This window comes from Gnatocerus cornutus, chromosome 6 (assembly GCF_029298725.1).
Source record: "Gnatocerus cornutus isolate USDA-ARS CGAHR chromosome 6, icGnaCorn1.1, whole genome shotgun sequence".
Taxonomy (NCBI): Eukaryota; Metazoa; Arthropoda; class Insecta; order Coleoptera; family Tenebrionidae; genus Gnatocerus; species Gnatocerus cornutus.
Window position 1 is genome coordinate 11,829,012 of NC_142238.1, and position 22,285 is coordinate 11,851,296.

At 33.8% G+C, this 22,285-nt stretch overlaps 5 protein-coding genes across 12 annotated transcripts in view; 3 read left to right on the top strand and 2 right to left on the bottom strand.

The window, feature by feature from the left end:
- Window positions 1-864: 864 nt before the first annotated feature.
- LOC148172971 (fatty acid-binding protein, adipocyte-like) lies at window positions 865-1,524 on the bottom strand. Its single transcript, XM_088039275.1, has 4 exons — window positions 1,414-1,524; window positions 1,188-1,360; window positions 1,031-1,135; window positions 865-983 (listed from the first exon to the last, which is right to left on the bottom strand). The coding sequence occupies exons 1-4, from the start codon at window positions 1,481-1,483 to the stop codon at window positions 927-929; spliced, it is 405 nt and encodes a 134-aa protein (XP_087895401.1). The 5' UTR covers window positions 1,484-1,524; the 3' UTR covers window positions 865-926.
- Window positions 1,525-3,215: 1,691 nt separating this feature from the next.
- Window positions 3,216-4,221, top strand: LOC148172972 (histone-lysine N-methyltransferase SETMAR-like). Its single transcript, XM_088039818.1, has 3 exons — window positions 3,216-3,858; window positions 3,987-4,142; window positions 4,217-4,221. The coding sequence occupies exons 1-3, from the start codon at window positions 3,216-3,218 to the stop codon at window positions 4,219-4,221; spliced, it is 804 nt and encodes a 267-aa protein (XP_087895944.1).
- Window positions 4,222-4,924: 703 nt separating this feature from the next.
- On the bottom strand, window positions 4,925-5,588 carry LOC148172973 (fatty acid-binding protein 9-like). The gene is made up of 4 exons (XM_088039056.1): window positions 5,479-5,588; window positions 5,254-5,426; window positions 5,097-5,201; window positions 4,925-5,046 (listed from the first exon to the last, which is right to left on the bottom strand). The coding sequence occupies exons 1-4, from the start codon at window positions 5,546-5,548 to the stop codon at window positions 4,990-4,992; spliced, it is 405 nt and encodes a 134-aa protein (XP_087895182.1). The 5' UTR covers window positions 5,549-5,588; the 3' UTR covers window positions 4,925-4,989.
- A 1,977-nt stretch (window positions 5,589-7,565) lies between these two features.
- LOC148172974 (fatty acid-binding protein-like) lies at window positions 7,566-8,276 on the top strand. The gene is made up of 4 exons (XM_088039225.1): window positions 7,566-7,690; window positions 7,740-7,912; window positions 7,970-8,074; window positions 8,122-8,276. Exons 1-4 carry the CDS (start codon window positions 7,621-7,623, stop codon window positions 8,176-8,178), a joined length of 405 nt encoding a protein of 134 aa, XP_087895351.1. The 5' UTR covers window positions 7,566-7,620; the 3' UTR covers window positions 8,179-8,276.
- A 984-nt stretch (window positions 8,277-9,260) lies between these two features.
- Window positions 9,261-22,285, top strand: part of mub (poly(rC)-binding protein mub) — a 45,611-nt gene continuing 32,586 nt past the window's right edge. For 3 of the 8 annotated variants that reach the window (XM_088040129.1, XM_088040134.1, XM_088040135.1), the window contains exons 1-2: window positions 9,261-9,523; window positions 15,659-15,712. The gene's annotated coding sequence lies outside the window, so the exon portion shown is untranslated. Of the gene's footprint in view, window positions 9,524-9,575; window positions 9,627-15,658; window positions 15,713-22,285 lie in introns of all 8 variants that reach the window. The other 5 variants (XM_088040137.1, XM_088040138.1, XM_088040136.1 and 2 more) reach the window with 3 other exon arrangements.

Consider the following 22,285-nt stretch of genomic DNA (forward strand, 5'->3'; position numbering starts at 1 on the left):
GTTCAAAAATTGGGCCTTTTGAGCAGTTCTTGAGGGTTTTAGTCCTTCTTCCGATCGTGTTTTCCACTTCCTACTTTCATAGAATCTTTAATTACTCGAGACACCGTTGCTGATTAGTCACACTCCATTAGCTGTATGGACTCATTTTAAACAGAATTTTGCGCTGAATCCAAAAATAATTTTATTTTTCTTATTTGTCAATAGATAACTAAGTAGAAGCATTTAAAATTTTGGGTAGTCGCCAAAAGCCCAAAATATTGGAGGTTCGAAAACGATTTTGCTCGATATCTCCGGAATTAAGCCAAATATTAAGGAACCGTGTTTGAAATCGCTTTTCTCGCAATTTTTTAGCTTAGAAATTGATCTTCAATAGTTTGAATTCAAAATTTTTATTTTTTTAATGTAGAAGTAGGCTTCTTTTCGGTCTCTAATTAAGACACGCTCGATATCTCACTTATATTTATAAAGAAATATTAAAGTATTTACGCAGAATTTTACGTAGATTTCAAAAAGATAAGATCCATAGAGATCGGTCTAAAAACAACTGAGTTATGAGCGATCAAAGTTTCGTATATTGAATTTTGAGTCGGAAAATTTTTAAAGCTCGATATCTCCAAAACTATTAAAGATTCCGCTTTCAAAAGTCGCAAATTGTTTGGAAAATTCTTGAGAATTTTGGAAAACCGAAAAAGAAAAAGTTTTTTGTTTTGTCGAGATCTAACACCAGTTTAATTTAATGTTACTCATTTTTGTAGGTCTTGAAATATAATACATTTAAAATTGTGGTATCAGTGAGAAATATAAAATAAGGGAATGTGAGATTTCCACAGAACAATGATAAGGATAGGTAATTGATTAAATTCGTAAAGGTCAATTCCTCATTTATTCATGTAAACAAGACTAGTTTTTTTAATGTTTTATAATTTTTAAACTCTCTTGTAGAACCTCTTTCCCACAGTTGATTCTCCATCGGTAGTCAAAGTCTACAAACCCAGTCTATATTTAAAAAACAATAATTATTTTTTCTTACCAGAACGAGTTCGGTGTCAGAAAATTTGTACGTTCTTGTTCCGGTTTTAGCATCGGGAGTTTTTGAGTGAACTGTCAGAGTATCTCCATCAAGTTTAGCCAAACTCTAAAGAACAAATTTTAATTGAATTAACAAAGCATTCAACCTGATTATATACCTTAAGAACGGTGTTGTTGGGCAATGTTTCGTCTACTTCTTCATCAAGAATAAAAGTAACTGATGCGGTTTTAGTTCCTAAGTCACTGTCCATCGAAATATTTTTTCCGTTAACTTTGACTTCAAGCTTTGTTTTTAGAGAGTCGGCAAGTTTAGCTTTGTCTTCGGGGGTTCCTGTAACAGATTCCAGTTGCAGTAATAAGGGTTATAATTAGAAATAAATTTACCTATAGACATTAGATACTCGGCGAATTTTTCATTTTTGACGTGTTGGTATACTCCAGCGATTGGTGCCATTTTGATTTCGATTTTGAAACTAAACTGTTGCAGCTGCAGGTGATTGTTGCTTTTATACAAAATGTGAGGACTTCAACACTTCAGCTGTTATCAAGATTAAAATGTGGCCAATTACTCAATCGGTGACTAATACTGATGAGTTTGTAACAATGTTATACTGCAAGTCATTAGTAAACTAAGTCGTGAATTATAAATTTTGTCTTAGGTGGTCCGAAACTGTCAATAAGGGATAGTCCCAACAGTTCTGTATGATTATAGAATAATATAATAGAATCTCAAATAAAAAGTTTATATCTACTATCATTTTCAGAAAATCAACAAAAACTACTTATTAGAAAGGACAAATTAAATGGATATTATGTCAACACTTTACAGTTTAATGTATCAAAAAGAAGATTAAAAGAATATGTGAAAACATTCCTATTCAAATAATTAAAACAAAAACTCTGACCACGATCAGTGGGTTTTTTGCGTTCTCTAGTTTCCAATGACTTCCTCCGGTCGATTACGTTCCAAGTTTGGTAAAGTCATGTGGCTAGCTCGTTAACTGTGTTAAATCTTTAAGGTGGCTCCGTAAAATTTTTCCTATTTCATCCTAGATATCTTCAATTAGGTTTAGAATGGAACTGTATGCTGGACATTTTAATTTTTGAATTGGAACCATCTGAAAGTACGCAATTCTCCAGCAATGTGGGGTTTTGCTTTGTTGTGCATAAATTATAAATAAGACATTTTCAAGAATAAGGGGGTTAAATTATACCACCGAAAGTTTCAAAATGTTCAGAATATTTTGACTCTCAGAAATTAATACGAGCTCCCAGTCGTTCTCAGTTTAATGCAAATTTTAGTTTCCTTATTCAATAATCTAATGTCAGCTGTAGTACCAAATGTCAGTTTTTGTTCTACTAGATTTCAGTATTACTCGGTATTTTTATTTACACAAAAATTGTACTATTTTTGGGAATTTAAAAAGTGGCTTTCTTGAGCAGTTGTTGAGGGTCTTCGTTCTTTGAATTACCCGAAAAACTGTTGTTGTTAAACTCAGAGGCGATTGGCGATATTTTATAGGGAAAGACCATTTTCAGCAAAAGCAATAATTGAGCAGCAAAATGAAGAAGAGGTATATAGAGCCCATTGTTGTTATAAATAAATATTTATTGTGTTCAACTGAGCATAAAACATAATAATAAACATATTTTTCATTTTAACAATAACTAACTAGCATAGCAATAATTGAAAGGAATCACAGAAGTAATTGGTCGATATCAAAATCATTATAAACCATCCCAAAGACAAGTTTTTAAAAATTCCTGTTGAATTTTAATAGAAAGCGCAATCTACTGAAGTGATAATAAATTATTTAGTGATGCGATTATTTTGGAGACAAACGTATGAATGTTCAGAAATTGTATTGCTCCGGTCTGAAAATTACCAGAGATACGATTGTTATAAAATATCTACAGTCCAAAACTATCTACGAGGGCGGGATGAAAATTGGTTAGCCTCAACGTAGTTGACGTTTGCAAGTTAAAATCAAAGGCATATCTATGAAGTGTCATCCATTACATGTCTTTAGTGAAAATATCAATTTCATTGCCGTGATAGTTTTCGCGTAGTAATTTGTTATATTCAACGTGTTTGAGCTAAAATAATAAAGGAAAATATTGAGCACCGTGCCGTCATTAAATTTTTATTTAAAAAAGGTCTAAAAAAATTAGAAATTTTTGAAGAAATGCACAATGTATTGGGGGATAGTGCTCCATCGTACGCCACGGTAAAAAACTGGGTAGCTGAATTTAAACGGGGTCGTACAAGCATTAAAGACGAACACCGGTCTGGACGCCCTAAAAGTGTCACTACTCCGGAAATTGTGTCTAAAATCCATGACATGATTTTGCAAGATCGACGACTAAAGTTAGGTGAGATAGCCAACATTGTAAACATCTCAAAGAAACGGGTTCACAATATTATAACTCAAGAATTGCATATGAGAAAGCTCTTCGCAAAATGGGTGCCGCGATTGCTTACAATTGATCAAAAACGTGTGCGAATGCAAATTTCGCAAGAATGTTTAGACCGTTTCAAGAAAGATCCGACTGATTTCATGCGTCGATTAACAACCACTGATAAAACTTGGGTTCTCCACTATACCCCTGAAACAAAAATTCAATCTAAACAGTGGATAGAACGTGGTGGGCCCCCTCCAAAGAAAGCTTTGACAGTGAAATCTGCTGGTAAGGTCATGGCATCCATTTTCTGGGACGCCAAAGGAATTTTGATGATAGACTATCTTCCTAAAGGGACAACAATAACAGGAGAATACTACGCTAACCTTCTGGACAAACTTTATGAAAATATCCAAACGAAAAGACCTGGTTTAGCGCGGAAGAAAATCATATTGCATCAAGATAATGCAAGACCACACACTAGCCTTACAGCAATGGCAAAAATGCAAGAATTAACATTCCGCATCCCCCTTATTCACCTGACCTAGCCCCCTCAGACTTTCACTTGTTCCCTCGACTCAAAATCTTTCTAAGTGGACAAAGATTTTCAACAAATGAGGAGGTCAAAGATGCTGTAGACACTTATTTTGCAGATCTTGAAGAAAATCATTTTCGCGACGGCATTAAGGCTTGGGAACATTGTTGGACTAAATGTATTGAACGTTTAGGAGATTATTTTGAAAAATAAACCGTTTTTGAAACGATAATATTAATCATTCATCATTAGGCTAACCAATTCTCATCCCGTCCTCGTACATAAAACCTTGCAGTTCTAAACATTCTGTTACATCATATTTTAGCTAACGTCACACCATATCACATCAATAAAACAATTCTGTATAATACAGGAAGTAACTCCGAAACAAAGTACCCGCATTAGACACACCTGCAACCTGCAATTGCTGTTTTCTCGCTCTAAATTTTACCAAATCAAATTTTCTCAAGATTTAGCCACTTATAGGTTTTACTTGAAATCCCACGCACAAAAATAAATGAATTATAATGTGCGGTCATCTACGTAATAAAAGCTGTATTGCTGAATACCCGCAAAAGGAATTATGTTTAAACATCAACCTATTCAAAAAAGACTAATGATTAATTTGATACCGTGTTCTGTTTTCTACAAATTACACGGTGATACTGTATTAATAAAGATAATCCTTTACACATACTATCATTCATTGGTCAGATGAACATTACACTTTCGTTGCCTAGGAAATTGGATGACCTGTTACTCCACCTCTAGAATAAGCGTTCGGGATTGGTTGTTAATTTTTTATTCTTTCTCGAATACTATTAAACTTAAGCAATTTTTGTTTTAAAATTTACCATCTATATTGCTGTCGGCACCTCCTCTTGTCTGGGTCATAAGTTCTAGGACACCTGTATATTAAGGGAATGTGAGATTTACAGGATGGTAATTGATTAAAATTCGTGAAGATAAATTCTAGTTTATTTATTTGTGCAACCAAAACTAGTTTTTCTAAAGTTTTATAATTCTTAAACTCTCTTATAGAACCTCTTTCCCACGGTTGCCTCTCCATCGGTAGTCAAAGTCTACAAACCCAGCCTTAATATTTAAAAAATGAGCGATTATTTTTTCTTACCACAACAAGTTCGGTGTCAGAGAATTTGTACACTCTTGTTCCGGTTTTAGCACCGGGAGTTTTTGAGTGAATTGTCAGAGTATCTCCATCAAGCTTCGCCAAACTCTAAGGAACAAATTTTAATTGATTTAACAAAGCACTCAACCTAATTACATACCTTCAGAACGATGTTGTTGGGCATTTTTTCGTCTACTTCTTCACCAAGAACAAAAGTAGCTGATGAGTTTTCAACACCTGAGTCGCTGTTCAACGAAACATTTTTTCCGTTAACTTTGACTTCGAGCTTTGGTTTAAGAGAGTCGGCGAGTTTAGCTTTGTCTTCGGGGGTTCCTTCAATAGATTTTAATTGCAGTGATGAGGGTTATAAGGGGAATAAACTTACCTAGAGACATGAGATATTCAGTGAATTTTTCATTTTTGACGTGTTGGTATACTCCAGCGATTGGTGCCATTTTGTTTTCGGTTTTGAAACTAAACTATTGCAGCTATAGGTGAGCGCTGCTTTTATACAAAATTTGAGCACTTGAACTGTTATCAAGATTAAGACGTGACCACTTTTACTGAACCGGTGACTAATACAGATGAGCTGACAAACAGTTTTAGCAGTTTTTTTCTTCTGGTATATAAGTGTCAGAAGAATTTAGACTAGGGTGGAAAAATTTACCGCTGCTGCTGTATTAAATTCAAAGCTAGTTTTACTCTATTAAGACGCATTTTAATTACATTTATTAAAAAAAAAAATTTGGGTATGCCAGTTCAAATTTCAAAGATCTTTTTTATCTGTAGATATAAGTCATTAAACTGTTCCATTTATTTACACTTGTGATAAAAATATATTTTACAATAAAGATAAGATGAATAGTAATCATTACATCAAGGTTCATAAAATGCACCACAACTTTCCATCGACAAAGTTCGAGTACCGCAAAATTTATTAACAATTATTGTACATTTTGTGTAACATTGAACACTTAGATAAGATAACAAGTCTGTAACTCTTTGAAGCACTTGGTTACACTCTGTATATTTTGCAAATTTTTTTGTTATTAACATATTTACAAATTACGTGTATGCAGAAACGTGGGAGCAATACAGAGTGTTTATGTAAACTCATTAAAATTTTGTTTGTTTTATATTGAATTAATTACTGATATAAACAGGTTGCCTTAAAATCAACATGAGCATATTTTCCACCATTTTCTCTATCACCACTCAACTTGATAAAGATAAACACAACAAAATATATTCTAAAAGCACACGGATTTAACCTGAACATAGTAAAGATTCTATCGGGATAAATGTAATCAATTAGCATAAACTTTCGATAAAACTTTTAAATTGTTGGGCCATGAGCAAAATTTAATTACCAATTTTTATGCCATTATTTATCTTCGTTGAATAAAATTAAATTTAGATAGACAGTAAGTATCCCGTAGAGTGTCATTATTTTCAACTCAATAAAATACCAATCAATCAGAATTCTGTAAAATCAATAACACATTGTTGGGGTGAACTAATTATTCATTTTGAAATAAATGAGGGAAGAGTTAGTTATTTAAAGTTTTCAGTTTTGTTTAGTTTACAGAGTATAATTTTTTGATAAATAGTGAAAACATTATTTCCAGAACTAAAACAATCAATCGCTGCATTCATCGCGTTACATAAAATTTCCATTAGAGGCGATGCATAAGCAATGCGGTCTTTGAATTTTGGTGTTAATGAGAGAATATTTAATGAAATCAATAACAAAAAACACTCGGAAAGATGAAAGTTTAGGGTTTAAATATGTAGCCGGGGTAAAATACAAATCAAATCACTTAAAGAGGGAAAAGAGTTTGTCACTATTTCAATTTTTTTTGCTTTTATAGGAAGTGACACAAAGAGTTAATTAGTGAATAGTACAAGCATTGCCAATGAGGCTAATGCCCCTAAATTCTTTGCTTGATCGTTAAAAAATTCTAGAAATTTTTTAAAATCAGTATTTTGATGAAATTTGACTTAACAGTATTATCATTCGACACAGGAAAAAACGCTCCTCAAATTTCATGAGCCTATAATTTTTATTCGTTTTAAAATTGTTTTTTTTTTTTAATTGGTCTATTTTGCCTTTGTAATTTGACACAGATAATAAAATGAGCAAAAGAAAATAAGTAATCTCCTAATAATAAATTTAAATTTGCCCTTATCTCTCTAAATTTAGAGCTCGTGGGATTTTGAATACATTTACTGAAACGCAACCCAACATACACGATGACTATTTGACCGATCTCAAGCATTTATTCCTCTGCAGCTTTGCAGTCACCGAAAGATAAAAAACGAGACAAAAACGATTATGGAATATTGCAAAGAAAGTTTAATTGTTTGCCGCTATCTCTTCTAATAATTATGTAGCTAAAATTGTTATCTCGTGCGTATTTAAAATATTACTGTAGATAAAACACCCTTATCAATATTGCAAAAAAGCAACGTTATCATCTCATAAACCAGTATCTATTCAAAACAACACCGCACAACCATAACTACAATGGAACGAATTCCGGGAACATATCAACACGAAAGAAACGAAAACTTCGTCGAGTATTTAACCGCATTCGGTAAAACAAAATTACATAAACTTCTGATTGTCAATTATTGCATTCCCAGGCATTCCCGAGGATAAAGCAAAAATAATTGACTCACTCAACCCGAAACTTGAAGTAATCGTTGATGGGAAAAAAATTTCACTCAACAGTGATTCTGGAGTTCAGAATGCCTCGTCAACTTTTACCTTGGACGAAGAAGTAGACGAGCCTATGCCAAATAACATCGTTCTCAAAGTAAGTATTAAATTTCCATTTTTCTCTGGACAGAATAATGTTAGTTTGATTTATAAGAGCAGGGCGGTTTTCGAAGGGGATTCTCTGACTGTGACATCTAAAACTTCGAATGGAATAGTGGGAAAGCGAGTGTATCAGTTTTCGGACGACGGATTAGTTATTGTAACGTAAAAAATTGAATTATTCTGGTTTTAAATGGAGGTTTTCAGAGTTTAAGCGGCGATGCTCACCCGATTGCGGCGAGGAGGATTTATAAGAAACTTTAGAAAAAAAAAACTGAATTAAGTTAAGTGTTATATTATGTAATTTATTTTAGAGTTGCAAAACAAAGTAGATTAATAAATTGAAGACGATTATTCTTGAATGGTATATTTTTTTAGTACTATTCAACTTTGTCTCGAGTGGTCGCAGTTTCGCAAAACACTTAATTCGTCATGTCATCGTCACCACTTTAGTGTGCAATTCAAAGAAATTTCATTAATTGGAAAGCAATTATATTACATGGTACTTAATCTAATTATATCTAAGATGAATCATTGAATCAGAGATAAAGATAAGTTTGTCCAAAATGCGCTAATAAAGTGGTACTCTCAAGAGATATAAAGTAATGTCATGTTTCATTTCTATAACACTAATGCAGGATGGCTTTATAAATGTTGTTTCTTCTGTCAACTCTTTTAAAGCTGATTGCAATTATAAGAGGCTTTGGATAAAATCTTGTATTATACTCGAGTATAATGGCAAAAAAATCAGTTATTCTCGAGGTCGTAGGCGAACAAAATGAACCATTATACTCTTGTATAATAAATATCCATTATCTGGAGGTTGGTTCTATTTGACTTTTATAGGTATAAACGCAAAGTTGAAGGTCCCGACTTGGAGACGTTTGTGAATTATTATTAATCAAGAATACTTTAAATGAAAATTTAAGTAGAATGGGCACTTTGTCCACTTCAAGAGCGATCCTTCGCCAGCCCTCCGAAAATGAGACAGCCAAAGTCATTTTATATAAAATTCCTCTTTGTCTTAATAATTCCACTTAGGGAGTTCCAAGATAACAAATCGCTTAGATAATTCAGAGGGTGATTTGTGCTTGAGTCCCCGCTCGTCAGCGCATAAACAACCGTAAGGCTTAATGAGCGCCGTGTTCCGACATTTTCTTAAATCTTAAAGCAGTAATAATAGTAAAAACTAACGACAACAAGATGGTTTTATTCGGGCCGCTATGTCTCGTTACATAAAAAATGAGCGCGTCGCCGGTATATGTAGTTCAGTCGTGCTTTTGATATTTTCGACGTAATGTCGATGAAAAAGGACGGTGCTACCAGGAAGGACGGCGCAGCATCCCTACATTTCGCGAATCGAGATTCAGTCCTCTCTGGGCATTGCTTCTGTGCGGTTCTTGTTCGGCACCCACCTCCCTGTCCGTCAGCCCTGTAATCTCTCCTACTAACGCGCTTATCCCGAGTGTCGATCAGAGTTTTTACTCGACAAGAAAAACGACCCGCGATTTTATTACTTTGCAACACACATGATCACCGGAGGAACCACAAGAAGTCGGCGATAAAAATACACGCGACCGCCGTCGCTCAGCTGGCATCGACTTGCGTGGTAAATACTCTTTTACGGTTTCTTTAATACAGCACTAAGTCGGTGTTTTCAGACCTCATCCTGAACTGAGACTATTCAGATTTCCTTCTTTCGAAAATATTAGGTAATATCCTTTTAGGAACACCAACCGTTACTATGCAAAGTCTTGCAGTTGCTTCCAGGTTCTAATATTGCCTCTATATTGAACATTTTAGCGCAAGATAAATTTACCTAGTCAACTTCATTTTGAAACTGTTCTTAACTTAAGATGCCATTTGTCATAGACCGTATCAATAAAAGTTACACTACACGTGTCTAGAACCACTTCGGAGTGTTATAAAATGGCAGTTAGTGAGATTAAAGAACATAAATAACGATCAACGGTCATTTTAAGAGAGGAAGAAAGCTCTTGTAAAAAAAGGGTTTGATGTGCGCTTCGGAATCGTTCACTTTTGACGATTTTACATTTTATTACAGTTTAGTTTTGTGGAAACGACGTCTCGACGGCTTTGAAATTTTTTATAAGTTGGCAGCTTTGTAGCGTTGTCATAGTTGACATGTGGCAGAATCAACAATGTTACCAACACGTATAAACAGCATTAGTCGCTCAAACAACATTTAAATGTTCCTGTATAAATTAGTCTGGAAATGATATTTTTTTGTATAGTGTATCCCGGAAATTTTCGCCGCTAAAACATACAACATTTACATAATAATTTTTAAGTCCGAGATTAAAATAAAAAAACATGCGGATCAGAGCCAAACATTACAACACAGCTTCTCTGCCGTCGTCGAATAATTAGAACACTCGCGACAAAAAAAATTGTAACAGCGAGGGAGTGTCAATTAAGATTGATGTTATTGATGAATACAATTGGTAAATGACTGCAACAAGTTTGGGTTTGATGTGGACTCTGATGTACACTTCCCGTTTTAGTTTTGACTAAGTTAACTAGTCCGCGATGCAGTTAGTGCAGTTATTTGCACCGCAGTTTATTATTTGTTTTGTCGCGATGTTTGCCCCCGTTATACGTGCATGCCAGAGACGCTAATTTATAACGCAAATGCAAGGAGCAGAACAGTATTGGCATGGTCTAATGCAACAAAGGAACTTGATGAAGCGATAATCCGTTTGCTTATATTTTGTGGGTTCGTTAGGCACGAGCACGTTTCAAAGAGGTAACAATTTTTTCCGCTTAAACTTAATGTAAATGTGGTCGATTTTTGTGATTAAAATGCGAGCAAACTTCACGCAACATGAAATAAGTCGCTTATCTGAGGCGATTTAGGCTGAGTGTTAGTTAATTGCGTTGGAAACCGAAGCAGATCTTTAACGCCCCCTGGTTTTTTGTCGTTCGTTAAACGTTTTGGACTATTACTTCAACACATGCATGAAATGGGTTGGAAGTTATGGCGCGGAAAAAATGGAAAATTGAGAGAACTTAATGGAAATAAAGATGTTGTAAATCCTGTAAGCTTGATAAATCTATCGTAATGAGAGTCTTTATTCTCCATAGCCGCGAGTTCAAACTCTAAACATTATCCCGCCATGCTACCATGATCTGTGAGAGTTGATATCCTCGGAAAGCACAATATCAAGGTAATCTTCCAACATTCCACAGAGATAATTATAATTAATTAAACTCCTAACTTTATTGCACTTTTAATAACTTTGCTTACTTCGTACCGCCAGGGTCAGCTCTTTTGAGCTGAAAGACTTTAATGACTTGAACAGAAAGTAAGACGTGCGGGTTTAAAAAATTCCCCAACATGTTGACAGTTATTTCAGGCGAATCTAAAATTCAAATCCATCCTATTATTTCTCCATCTACCTCCACAAATGCGTACTACTAAACTTCAAAGGTTGTGCTTATAATGCATTCACGATCTTTTTAGACCGCGGCAAGCCATGGAAATCTAGTAACTTGGTTGGTAATCAACCTTTGTGAGCTAAAGTTTCCTGAAAATGATTGACATTTGTTCTGTCGATTGGAGTTGTCACCTTTTTTTGGTTATGAATTGTGTCTGAAACCTTTCCTCTGTTGCCAGTTTGAACCGAACATTCAGAACTTGATAATTTTATTGAATTTTTACCTAAAATTTTGAAATTATTTTTCAACAAATGCAATATTAATCATAATGAAGACATTACTGCTGGTATATTCCAATGGCAAAAAGTTTACCATTCTCAAGAAGCACTTCTGCCAGGTCTTGATTCTAGTCATAAAACCCCAAAAAAGTTTATTTGATCGAATTAGCATTTGACCCAGGGTTTTATGTTATGGAATCTCACACTAAAAGCAAACTTTGGCAAATTTCGTTAACTAAAAAGTGCAGCAATTTAGAATTTGAATTGTTTTTGTTTACGTAAAGTCTTGTGATCGTTCACTTCTCTGTGTTTGTAACTCATAGACTTAATAATTTTGAAAAGTGTTGTTTTCTCGGCTTAAAATTCTAATTGTTGCCGCTTATCAGCCAAAAGTTTTCATCTTTGGTGTCCAGAACTTTGGAAACGGTTGCACGCCGCACCTAAAAATATTTTGAAAACAAACGTCTATGGGACTTTGTACCTTACAAAGAGTATATTTGTAACACCTCAGATCGTTTGTTCCAGTCTTAAATCAAGCCGATCTTTTTGAAACTGCAAATAGCACATTTTTTGTTAGAAAACGAAATCACTTTAAGCATTTTATTGCAACATTTTGAAGATAATGCCTTTAAACTGTTACTTTCACGATTAAAAGGAAACACACGATTTTTCCGGTATCAGAAAAGTGGCAAACTTGCATGCATGAAAGACACATGTCAGATGTGACAGTAAAAAAAATACCTCTGTCAGTCATTGTAGCCAACAAAAAGAAAAAAAAACATGGCCTACTCTGGTCTAAAAAGATCGTGAATGCATTATACTTTATAAGCTGGTTTCAATTCGCATCCTCAAGAGAAATGCTAATTAGCAGCTGTGAAATTTGCTGCTCATCTAATGGAATAAAATTAATAATTATTGAAACCGTAATAAGAAATCTGCAATCTCCACTTAACGAAAGCCGGAAAGAAAATTAATACTTGAAGCATCCCCTCGACCACAAGCTAGACGATGCTGAAAAAGCACAAAATGTATTCCTTTTAGGGATTAATTGATCGCATAGTTGAGGTGTCAAGCGGGAATTTGGGTCGAGAAGCGGAACGTGCCGGGATCATCTCATGCACAACCAATTCTTTTGCGATTCAACTTTAATCAGCAGAAATCTGGAAAGTGCACCACTTGTCTTGATAGAGATTAATAATAATGGAGGTCTTATAATCAGAACGAGGTAAATTATCTTAAAAGGGTTTGCGCTCGCGTCCTAGTTGTGTAGAAATTTATTACTGAAAACCCTAATAACAACATCACTTAGAATTTAAGGACGGGGAAGGTCCAGAAAGGGTAAAATAGAGCAATAAATAATTAATAAATAAGGAGGGGACAGTAATCAATCTCGCGAGTGAAATTATGCAGAACATGTTTTGAATTAGTCTCCATTGGCACTCTTCTATTTCTGATCCCCCAGGTCCGGCTCCGTGGCCAAATTAAGACTGCTGTAATTAGGCGATACTTCAAAATCCATTGACATGTTGAGCTGTGTTGGCTATCAACTCATTTAAAACAGAAAATTGAACAAGTCCCTTGTCGACACCTTTTTTGATACAAATGTATCAAGATACAGACTGTGTTATTCAAATTCGTGCTGTTGTTCGTCGCGAAAAAAATCAATTGGAAGTCGCTGAATAATTCCACCGACGGAAGGGTGACAATTTTAAAATTTAATCCCCCGTTCTATTTCCAAACTGTTTTAAAATTGAAAAAGTGTTTCAATAAAAAATGTATCTTTCTTTTTACCATAAATGTGTGATTGAAATTAACCCTGACGTTTATCATATGCATAATTCAACACGAGTGGCAGACAGCGAGCCGCCATACGCCCACCTCTTTTCCTCACCCAATTCAATTAACTATCCATCGTTGACTGAGCTTACAAGAATGGAGCTTTCGTGGGAAGTTGAAGCACTATGTCTACATTCTGATTTCGGGTGTTGGTAGTCTTGTGCCTTGTTTTTTACAGATTAAGAATTTTGTCCACACACTTAACGACGTCTTTGTTTAATCTTGGAAGTTTGTGATGCACAGGCGCCCGTGGAAATCTTGAAGGATGTAAAGTTAGTCCCAAATTGCTTGCCTGGCATAATAAAGATTAATATAATGCAAGACTGCTAATTCTCCTATTATGAGGCGCTATAAAACGAACATTAAAAGATTTCCTACATAAATTCCAGATTATGTAGGTTTGAGAATTTTTAATGCATTGCCGCCCTTTTAGTCGCACACCGAGCGCGGCTAATACCAAATCTCTTTATTAAAACTTTTTATCATTACTTTATTAAAATTTCTAATCCACTTAGAAGTCATAGTAAGTCAAAGTTCTATTATTCAGAAGCTTCCAAAGACAAACAACGTCACAGTTCGATTTGTTATAATCCCAATAAACTGAACCAAAGAGTTTCGTTTGCTATAAACTCAAGTTTGGTCTTATCTTCATTCAGATACATGTCCAAAACGCTTTTCTTCATTTAGTTCTCTCTACGTAAGAGGAAATTAAAAGAAGATAATATTATTGTCTCTTGATACTATTTTCGGAAACGTTGAGTCACAACTGGGCATCGTTGCGATTCACCTCGCTCATGTGGAGATATCATTTTAGTTACTCAAAGCCAAGTATTTGTTTTTCAGGCGACACTATATTAAAAATTCTATTTTAATTAGCGTGTGGTCTAAATAAATTATTACGGAAATACCGTATGATCGAATGAGAGCGCGTCGAAGCAGACTTTGGCATTTGAATTGTATTTGTAGCTCTGTCAACTCAAACAGTTTCAGGCTAAATGCCATAGTATCAAAATGCCAACACGTTTTTTTATTTAATTAGAATTTTGAATTTTTATTGCATGCCCAGAACTTTTCGATATTTTAATTTTTCGCTCTTATTTATATCTTTGAACCTTACTTCTTTTTTCTTCTTTATATGTTTATAATTATTTGTAGTATTAATCAACTTTGCAGCAAACTAATGCTCAAAATAACAATTCAATATTCAACATTTTAATTAATCTTTCTAGAAACTAAAATCTCAGCCAATGTGATGTTCAAAAGTGAACGAATATGGCGTTAAATCCACTCTTCAATTAAGATGAACTTGGCAGTTCTTCCTCCATTCCCGCCATATTTATCCTGAGGCCACTTTTGTTGTTTTTAAATTAACTTATCGTATTATGTCGGTTGCTATAGAAACTATGTAAAAATCAATCCGCGAAAATTTATATAGGAGCAAAGATAACTCTCTTTTTAATTTCAGTGGAGAGAGTGTAAGATTTTATAAACAATAATAAGGAAGTTTTTGATAGTTGTTATATGGCAACAAATTGTCAGATAAATGCGACTTTTTTTTTGATCTACATAAAAATTTTCGCGTGCACAATGTGCGTTTGCATACACGCATACAAATTGTTAATAAACAGTAGGAATCTGTGAAATAAAGCACGAAATAAGGGAGATAAATTACTAAAAATGAGGGGAAAAGCTTTATCGTTATTTCTAACAAAAAACTAAATAGCAGGAGAAACTCTTGTAACACAAAACCATGGAACAGATCAAACAAGAATTACATAAAATAGAGAAGATAAATTATGAAATTGGCAAATTTTTAGAACCAAATTTTCGTATGTAAGTTTGGATTTTTATACAGACCCAATAACAGAATAAACGAAGCTAATAAAACTGAAATAAATTGCACTCTATACTTTTATAATTAAATTTTATGTATAGTTTATTCGCTGCATTATTTCATTTGCGCTGGAACGTTTCTTAATTTGCTCCTAAATTTAAGAAATCTATTTTTTTTGCTTTGTTGTTTTAAGGATACAAATCGTACTTACCTGATTGGAATGTAAAAAAATGGCCGGAAGCTTTGAAGAGACAGGAACTTGAATGACACTTCTTGCATTTTAGGAGCTTTTGATCTCATTCCTGCTTGCTTAAACTTCGTAGGAGTGTCCCGGTATATTCTCTTATGCGATCAATCTTAACTTTTGTAACTATTAAGCACGATTTTTTTGTTATAGATTGCTGACCATTTCACTAACCCAACCATAATTTGCAACTTCAAACCACATAAGGTAAGCTCACATAAAATTTTCATCGTCTAATCGGTTCATGAACTCTGTTCAAATTCCCTAAAAACTCAAATGTTTTACGCAAAACGTTTTTTTCTGTTATGAATTAATAATTCAAACTACGAGGGTATCATAAAATTCAAGACGCTACAATCCATGATATGTATTTTTGTTGACGTAAACAATCTATCTTAATATACATATTTATATAAATACCACCCTTGAGGACACAAATTTCGCTTCTGGAAGTTGGGATTTATGCCATCATAAAAATCTGCAAAAACTCGCATAAATCGCATTCAGGGTAAAATCTTAACCTTTGCAGCGCCACAAAAAATTATTCTGAACTGTGCTCGCATTCATGAACTGGTTGTTCAATTTAACTAACTGAAAGTAGATATATTGTTTGGGTAAAATTTAATCATCTCCGGTAATGGACTTGATTGAGTTTTCATAGTAAGAGTCAGGAACCTATTATGATAGTATTGATCACAGCAGGACCCAAATTATGGTTAACTATAATGACAATTTATTGTGCGGTTGAAATTAAAATTGACATCACATTTGGGATGTAGGCTGAAAAACAGAAGTGGCTTTTATCGGAACGTTGTGATAATAAATTAATATTACAAGCAGCAAAAATAACTTTGAATATATTTTTGCTGTGCTGTTTTTCTTTTCATAAATTTTACTCCCGCCTCAAGCCCAAATATAAAGCTTTTATTATTAGTTTTTCAATTATTCCTTCATTGTTTCATTCATTCATCATTGTTAAATTTTGACTCCACCGGCGCTGTCTGGGGACCTGGCATAATTCGTTAATTATTTTTTTCTAAAAATGGTCTTAAGTTATTTATGTTCGGATGTCTGCGCTTTGTTTTGAGAATTTCCATAACTACTAAAACATAAAATATATCATTTCGTCCGAGAATGATTGTCTGATATTCGTAACAGATTATCGTGGTTTTCCCGTGACCAAAACGGCACATAATTTGCACGTTATTTATGGCGGCTTGCTGCTCGCGTTTACCAAACCCGTTTTCTGCAATCGAGGGGTATGTCAAGACAGACACTTTGTTAAAGTTTGGCATTCAAAACCCCAAACACCCTGTAAATAAAACTTTTTATGATTTTTGTCTGTTGCGACATAAAATAGTTTGGAGCGTCGCCAAAAAAATATCCGAAAACTATGTCTGTTATTGTCGATTTTTTTTGGCGTAGTTTTTTTAACACATGTGTAATTACGAATTTTACGCATTTAAGTACGTCTAGTGACTGTAGAAATAGCACTTAACATTCTGGATCTAAATAAAGCAGCTGAGTGATGAACGCTGGAAAGTATATTTTTAAATAAGCAAACTTCGTACATTGTCTTGATGAAACATTTGAAAATTATGATCCATAATGTTGAATTAACAAATCGTAAATTCTGAAGATACCGAAGTTGCCATTACAGAGTTTCAAAATTCATAGTTTTACTTGATATACTACATTAAAGTATGTTATAACAATGTTGAAGGAACTTGAAACTTAGTAACAAAGTTTTGATAAATTAAAAACTTGGTACGCAAAAGGGAGTTTTTGATAATAATTTTTATTAAATGTGTATCGATTGAGTGACTTTTCTCTTTAAAAAATTAGAAACGAAATGATAATAAAAAAGTTACCAGAAAATATTACGAAAAATAACCAAATGCCCTCCATTGGACAATCCACATTGTCATCACACGTATAATTTATTTTTATCAGTAAACACAACACTTTTTATAACTTTAGAATTATTACAACACTATTGAAGAAACTACTAGCAAAGAATAAAAAAATTTTGCTCAAAATAATCCAAATTTAAACAATTTCGCACTGTAGGTGCAACGTTTTTCTTCCCCGATTTTTTGCGACTTGTTTATTAGCGTTTTTCTTTCCAACACTAAACCCATTCCGTGACATTGGCAATGAATCTTCAACCTACCCAATAATTCAGTGCCGCACGGCGATTTCTGCAGAAATCTTTAATAATTTTTTTCTCGGAATCGGTGACGTTTTAGAACGCGAAATTTGGCCATTATGTCGAACTATGCTGCCTGATATTGGGGTTAAAATCTTTGCCCTTTATTCGGGTTCATCTGTATTGTTGCGAAATAATAAAAAATAGAATTTAGACAGTAAAGTAGGCAATTTTGTTATGTTATGTTATAAGTAACGAAAAGCGCTCGTTGACATGGAAACACTTTGTCTACGTAGGCCGAAAAAGTACTTTTTGTGACGGTTACTATTTGAGACTTACATTTTGTATGGCACTTGCACGATCTTTGAAACTTTGAAACTCTTTGAAACCAATATTTTTCACAGTAATTGTCATCAATTACAACTACATTCATAGCCCTCCATGTTTATATGTAGTTCCATTTGCGTTCACTCATTGTCGGTCGTGGAACTGAATCTAATGTTTGAAGAAAAAGTAGTATTTGTTATTTGGGCGAAAAGTGGCTTTTGCTGACTCTCAATGTTGCAATTTAATTGTTCGACAAAAAGTACCACTTTTCTGCCGTATAACAAAATCTACTATTTTCTGAAAAAGCTTGAAAATAATCTGAAAACCATCTTTAGAAAATCAATTTTGGTTGATATCTAGTTTATTTGTTAAGGAAATTTTGTTATAAGTGCTTATTTTACGTCAAATTTTACGCTGAATCCAAAACTGCCTTGCTGTTCTTGTATGTCAACAAATAATTAAATTAGAGTCGTTTGAAATTTCGGGTAGACGCCAGAGGACCAAATTTTTGAAGCTTTTTTGAAGAAAAAGTAGTATTTGTTATTTGGGCGAAAAGTGGCTTTGTTGTCTCGCAATTTTCCATACGCTCGGCTATGCTACGCTTCTGCAATTTAATTGCTCGACAGAAGTACCACTTTTCTGCTGTATAACAAAATCTACTAAAAAAAAATATTTTCTGTTCTATAATTTGTCTAAAATAAAATAAATGTTTGGTAAACGTTTCGAATTGTATTTCTATTTTCTAGTGATAATTGCATTGCTAATTGTTTTTTAACATACAGCTTCATAAATTTATTACTTTAGCACAGGTCATCTATACAAAATTAAATATTTGTCTGCTGAAATTCTAATTTTGCCTACGAGTACAAATAATAAAATTTTCAGTATAATCGTGCTATTACTAAATTAGTTACATATTAAAATAGGTTTGTTAAGTTGTGTGGGCAGTAGCCATTTGTGAAATAAGATCGCAAAAGATCAAGAACTTGACTTGCGCTCGAATTTCACACATGATTAATCGCGTTAATTGCGAAATATTGCACGTTAAGATGATTAATTAAAAGCATTTTCCAATAATTCATGTTCAATTTGTTCCCCTGAAGAAAATGCTGCAAACTTATCAATACTTGAAATTTTGTTCTTCTTAAGAAAAAGCTTTTTAAGATGTTCTGCACGTCACTAGAAATCCTCTGAATGACTTGTCAAGTTGTCCTATTTAAAAATTATGATACAGAAAATGGTTGACCTCAGCTACGTCGTTGCTAGGGTAAAATATTCTGCAAATCCTAGCAACGGTTTATTTTGAAAACACCTTTTACTGAAATATCAATATACGGAATAATTGTGGGTTCAACACTCCGCGTTACAATTTAATTAAATATTCACTTAATATAAGTAATTTAATTTGTAAAGTTAAATGCCGTTTTCTTCAAACTCACTTTTCTAATTTCACAGTTGACAGTATTATCAGCATCACATTTTGCCATCTTTTTCATCTCAGCTGAACTTATCGTATTATTTGGCGTTCTCATAAAAAAATTGTGCCATCTCGTTGAAAAATTGTCGCCGATATTTTATCTTTTTATGAACTTTCCCCATGTTTTGCAGATGTTTTCTTAAAAATTCTATTATTTGTCATCGCAACGCCTTCCGTTGATTGACGTTCGCTGACGTCGCGACAGTTTCCATCTAAGAGCGATATCGAATTGAATTTGGTACCCAAAGCGAGTGTATTATTTTTCCCATCTGGTACAGGTCCATTCTCACCTGAACGCAGGTAACCAAGCAACACGCGCCAACATTCTCTGGTTACCGTGACGACGGCGCGCGCCGTCTCTCTGTCTATCGCATTGATTGCACCACGATTCGTGACGTCACGCGACGCCGACAGGAATTCAGTTTTGATACTTTAGTTTTCACGTCATGAATGTGATTTGTGATTCCGACGGTGTTCAAATGTGTGTGTGTTAACCCTTCAATCGAGACGCACTGCTTTCTTCGGATGATACAACACCGATTTCGACGCTGTTTGGAATTTTACGGAGTCTTTTTACAAAGGGAAAAAATGCGCTCTTTAGGGGAAAATGTTAAGGAGGTGTAACAACCGGCGAAACCCAAGAAATTGAAAAACAATTTAAGGAGGAAACGCGAGGGCCATTTATTCGACAAGCCGATTTAGGCAAGACCATGATGGAAATAAATAAAACTTAATTGAGAAACTGGGCATTGCTTCCTCGAGTCGGATAAAATATTAAAACAGTTTTCTCGTTTTTATTTGTTATAAAACAAGGCTGGTGAAGCTAACTTCTATCCTGGAAATGATATTACCCTGAAGATATACAGGGGATAAACAAAACCGATACTAAAACTCATAAACAACGACTTGTGGATACATTTGGGTTACCTAGACTACAATACATAATGCACCCACAAAAATATATTCCCCAACGCTCGGCTTTGTTTTCTTTATGTTAACATTTTGAAACAAAACAAACGAATGGGCTTGGGATTTCATTTCATCCAAATCGATTAAAAGAAAGAGTTGAGTTACACGTATCATGCACATTTTCGTAACAAACGGTTTTCATAAAGAATCCGACCATAGGAGCGTAAATGAAATTATTTAAATTTCACATAGAATTACAATCTTTCAAAAGGCAGACAAACAGTGACACGGAAGGTTTTTTCATCTGGAACGACGCTTGGAGTATCTACCGAGAAATTTCTTTGATCAGCTTTCGCTACTGTCAAAAAGAATTCCACAAATTATTTTTAAAAACATGAAGTCTGTAGGTTTGTTACATAAAATCGAGCAATAGTGGGGCTGAGTTGCATATCCTAATTGGGGACGGCCATTATATAACAGGAGACAGGATTATAAGTTGCGCAACTCGAACTGCCCCAATCCTTTAATTCTTATGTAATAATTCAATAATCCGTCTACATTATTGTTATTGGAACATGACAGTGTTTGTAACATTTTAATTGAGTCAAGGACTGTTGACTAAAATCTGCTGTTATGGTGTAAAGTTACATCCTTCAGAACTTGTCATTTTATCGTTCCGGAGGCGATTTAAAACCAGTAGAATACCTTTGAATGTATCATAAACATAATGAAACTCATTTTAGTCGAATCCCAGGAGTAAATTAAATATTATATTTATAAAATGTTAGGAATTTGTCGCATGTGAGGCTTTCTTATAATATCTCCGAACAGAAGTGAGTGTCGGAATTTAATAATATCGCTAGCAATATTACCAGGAAACTTCAGAACTTGTACATAAGTAGTGAACCATAAAATGATTCCTGTTATTAAATGCTTAGCAAAAAACTGAACTAAATTCGTGTTTCATTACCTTTATGGAGACCAATGTAACATTTTTTACAGATTAATGCAAAACATTTGTCCGCTTTTGTTCACGTTTGTTAATCTCGGACTGATGCGAAAAATTGTTTTTTGAATATGTCAAAGGATTATCTGTTGAATGAGAAGCCTTGTTTGGTTATTGTAGCTACAGGCAATAACAGAAATATTGGAATTTTAGATCGGTTTGGATTATTTCAGTCGGTAATTAGTAATTAGTTAGCTACAAACTTGAAAGTTTATTCTCAACTAATACAACGTTTTTATTTATTTAATTAATTTGTTGTGAAAATTTAGATATTTGTAAATTATTAGTTTTATATAAGTAAATTTGGTGGCAACGCCAAAAATGCAAAAATATTGAAAATATAAAAATTGCAGTCAGACAACATTTATAGTATATTTTATACTCTACAAGGAACATAATTATTTATACAGATAACTTTGATAACAGTACCTTGCATATTTACGAAGCAAACTTAAACTCATTTTACGCAGAATTGCACGCGAAATCCAAAAACTTGCGAGTTTTTAACGTGAGTCCACAAATAACTAATCTAGAAGGTATTATTAAAATTTAGAATATTAAATTTTGAGTTTCAAAATTTTTAAAGTTCTGCATTTCCAATACTACAACAGATAGAAAGAAACGGTCTTCGCCATTGTTTTTTTTGCGGTTTTGTTGTTTAGAATCTGCTCTCAAAAGTTTCAAATCTGCTCTCAAAATTTAATGATCGATTTCTTTGGACAAGAAATTTTGCTGCTTAATGAAAAAAAAAATTTAATTTTTGATCGCCTTTCGTAAATTACTTGCAATACCGATCTAAGATTTGACCAGTTAATGAATTAATTAATTAAGTTATTCTTTCGATCGATGTAAACTCAAATATATTGAGCGTTTTTTTCTCCAATCGTCACAAAAAGTCACTATTTTTAAGTC